Consider the following 3,595-nt stretch of genomic DNA (forward strand, 5'->3'; position numbering starts at 1 on the left):
TTGTGATAACAAATGAATGATAACGTTTATTGAAAGGATCAGTTCTTACATTGTTATATTGTTGATTTGGCTTGAAAAATATGCAACTGCACATCAAGTTCGAACCTTTACTGTGTCACCCAACATCATGGACCCCCATTAGCCAAAATGATTTACTAAGATTTCCCATAGAAATAGTCCTGCCTAAATCACAGAACTACCGCCCATAATGTTGCTTTATTATAAGAGTTATTGTGGGATTTCATACATTTGATAACAAATTGGGCAGCATGGATTCAGGATATTCGCATTTGAAAATGCGTCCGTTGTCACTAATGAGCCACAGGAACCCGGCATCGTAGCTGACGTACTTAAAGCTGTTAAAGACGTCTATCTGAGTCCATGATGTTCCTCTGGGGTTCTTGGGGGAGATCCCGTCTCTGAAGATAGAAGTAAATAGCAGTGATTAGATAATGACATGTAATATACTATTACTATTACTGTATTTCCTATAACGTTTTACTATTACTGTAATTCCTATAACGTTACATACAGTGAGTACTGATGTGATGTTCCTCCTATTGTAAATCATAAGGATATTAGGAGAAACATTGACTAAGGAACAGTTCATGGTTCTCTAAGGTGACTTCTTATATCCTCATATTTTACAACAGGGTCACATTACACTTTATGATATGAAAGTCTCAGCTAGTCATGTGACACCAATGACATCATTAAGAACCATTAACAAATGATTACATCAATAAACATTGTATATTTGGATTTATTCTTTAACTTGTAAAGATACAGGATGATCCTTAAGATTATTATATCATTGACCTCTAATATCCCTATAAATTAAAGTAGGGGGTACACTCACTATTTGTTCTGTGGTGAATACAACTGTGACCCCTGGCTGTTGCGGGTAAGTAGTGTGTAAGTGCACCTACTGACACTCGGAACCCTGGAATAACTGGCACCCAGCATGTGATGGTAATTCCAGCGTTCCCACAATGGGTTGTGTCAATATCAGCTATAGACTTAAACTCTAATGGCTTTTTTAAAGACATTGGCATTGACAAGCTGAAAGTGGTGCAATCCATACTCTCAAAAAATTGCAACTGAGCATGCAAAATAGCAACCTGCAGCAATTAGCTGTGGAGAATTCATAATTTTGAGAATTTTTGGAAATTTGGTATTTCTTCTTCTTACCTTTTGTACACTGAGCCTTCTGAGTTGACGCCAAAGACTGAGCCATCAGTTCCAACCTCCACCATGATCAGGCTGCCTTCCATCCTACTCCATGCTGTACCCTCGCATGAGCTTGGGGTCACATGGTTGCGATAATAGATCTCATTGTCACTGTTGATTCCCCAGCATCCAAGAGGACCACAGGCATAATGCTTCAGCTTCCCTTTAATTTGGACATAGGGTAAGGAATTTGCAGGGAAGGTGTTTGGATCCTGGTTCACACAGTAAATGTCATCGTCTGCATTGGCTCCTGAGATGAATATATCACCCCCAGCATCTATCTGCTTCAAACGTCCTGTGGGTAAAAGAACATACACAATAACACCAATTCTATTATTGTTATATAAAAAAACAAAAACAACACTTGCATTAGGATATACATTTACTGTTTGTTAATCTTCCAAAATTTAGAGATTAAAGGGCATGTAACGGCAAAAAAATAAAATCCCATTTTTACTTTCTTTAATGAAAAAGAAACCTATCTCCAATATTCTTTAATTAAAAAATCTGTACCGTTTTTATTAGAAACCTGACTGTATGCAGTGAAATTCTCCCTTCATTTACTACTGGGGAATTATCAGACAGTCACTAACTGCTGTGCAGGGAAACAATCATACTTATGAACAGCAGGGGGAGCCCCCGCCTTACTTCCCAGCCATGCAGAACTCAAGCAGCTTTGTTTATGACGATCCCTAAGCAGCCCAGACCACACTGAGCATGTGCACAATCTTGGTCTTGCAAAGATGTATAACAAAGTTACAAGATGGTGACCCCCTGTGGCCAACTTTGAAAGCATAAACCATGTGTTTGATTAGACTTGTGGTGCAGTAAGTTCATGTTTAGTATACAAAATACAGCATTTCTAGCCTTATTCTATTTTAGACTTCTACTTCTCCTTCAAAAACAAAGACTAAATAAACCCCTGCCATCTGCATAACTTCCTTTCACACCCCTATTGATGAATGGTCTGAGCAATGCAAACCATGAAATTAAATTTTTCAAACAGAATGAAAACTCTGATCTCCTTGAAGGGAGGCCACTTTCTTGTAGGTTTAGAACTTCTCCCATGTTTATTCACATCTCTTCTGCTGCTTCTCTCCTCACTCTTGTTTCCCTCTTTCTAGATTGTTGACCTTCTCCAGCACGTTCTGCCTGTTCCTATAAAAACTATGCCTCCCCCATGTATTGCCTTTGAGTGCTCTCCCAGCCAAGCAAGAGATCTCCCACCCATTACCTGATACTTCTATCCAGTTGTAATTCTTCAGCCTGTAAATGTAGTTATCTTTGTTGACTCCCCAAACTCCCGCTGGTCCCACAGTCACGTGAATGAGCCTTCCTTCAATCTGTGCCCACTGGTTTGAGTGCAAGAAGTAAATAGTTTCATCATCTGCCACCCCGTAGACTTCTCCATTGCCTGCGTCCAACTGCTTCAGCTTCCCAGGCATAACTGTACATGGCAGTTCTGAAAAAGTGACAAAGAATGAGTTATTGGTACATTGAGATACAACTTGGGGGGCATAAAAAAGATTGCTTCTCCTGACCCCTCCTTAGGCTCTTCTGAAGGTCCAAACAGACATTCTTGTAGCCTTTGGGCTCCCTTTACTCAACTAGGAATAGAAAGACAGAAATATTGGTATTACCTGCAATGGCTCCGGCATAGAGCAGGAATAGGCAGATGAAGCGCAACATGGCGACTTTAGGTTCAAGCAGAAGAAACTATAATGTGGGCTGTAAATCCTGCCTTCTTTATATATCCCCTCCGACTCCTCCCTCACAGCCAGAGGGGCAAAGACTGGGTGTGAGAGGATCATTATTGCCTGGAGGTTTATGGAGATTCCTTATGTCAGTGAAATCAATGTCTGTAATGGCTCTGTCCTGGTGGTGTTGGAATCCTCACCAACTTGACTGTTTAGGGACAATTACAAATATTCCAGTCATTCACATCAGTCATCAGAGGAATCCTATTCAGTCTTCACACCACTTGGAAACATTTCATTCTAATTCTTTACTTCCCGATATTTGATTTGAGCTCTTAAAGAAATGCATTAAAATAACTTCATTACGTGAAATTTTTATTTTAATATAGACTCTGATCTTTTTGATCCTTTTTAGGCCAATGACAGCGGAGATTAAACTCTACCATCCCATGTTCCAGCAGCACAAATGCCCAAAATCCACCACTTTGAGTGTCTGTCGGTGCTGCAAGAACATGGGACAAATGACAGCAAATTGGCGTTTTTTTTACATAAATACAAGGAGGAAGAAAACACCACTTGTTTAATAAATCAGGGAGGTTGATTTATTCAATATCTGGACAAATATTGTGCAAAGTGGTTTTCAACAGAAGACCTGAGTCAAGGGTCCT

The 3,595-nt window shown here is 39.8% G+C and overlaps 1 protein-coding gene across 1 annotated transcript; it reads right to left on the minus strand.

Moving 5' to 3' along the window:
* Positions 1-3,019, minus strand: LOC108697896 (fish-egg lectin). Its single transcript, XM_018228375.2, has 4 exons — positions 2,871-3,019; positions 2,465-2,692; positions 1,192-1,525; positions 1-419 (listed from the first exon to the last, which is right to left on the minus strand). Exons 1-4 carry the CDS (start codon positions 2,917-2,919, stop codon positions 242-244), a joined length of 789 nt encoding a protein of 262 aa, XP_018083864.1. The 5' UTR covers positions 2,920-3,019; the 3' UTR covers positions 1-241.
* Positions 3,020-3,595: the final 576 nt, after the last annotated feature.

This window comes from Xenopus laevis, chromosome 7S (genome assembly GCF_017654675.1).
Source record: "Xenopus laevis strain J_2021 chromosome 7S, Xenopus_laevis_v10.1, whole genome shotgun sequence".
Taxonomy (NCBI): domain Eukaryota; kingdom Metazoa; phylum Chordata; class Amphibia; order Anura; family Pipidae; genus Xenopus; species Xenopus laevis.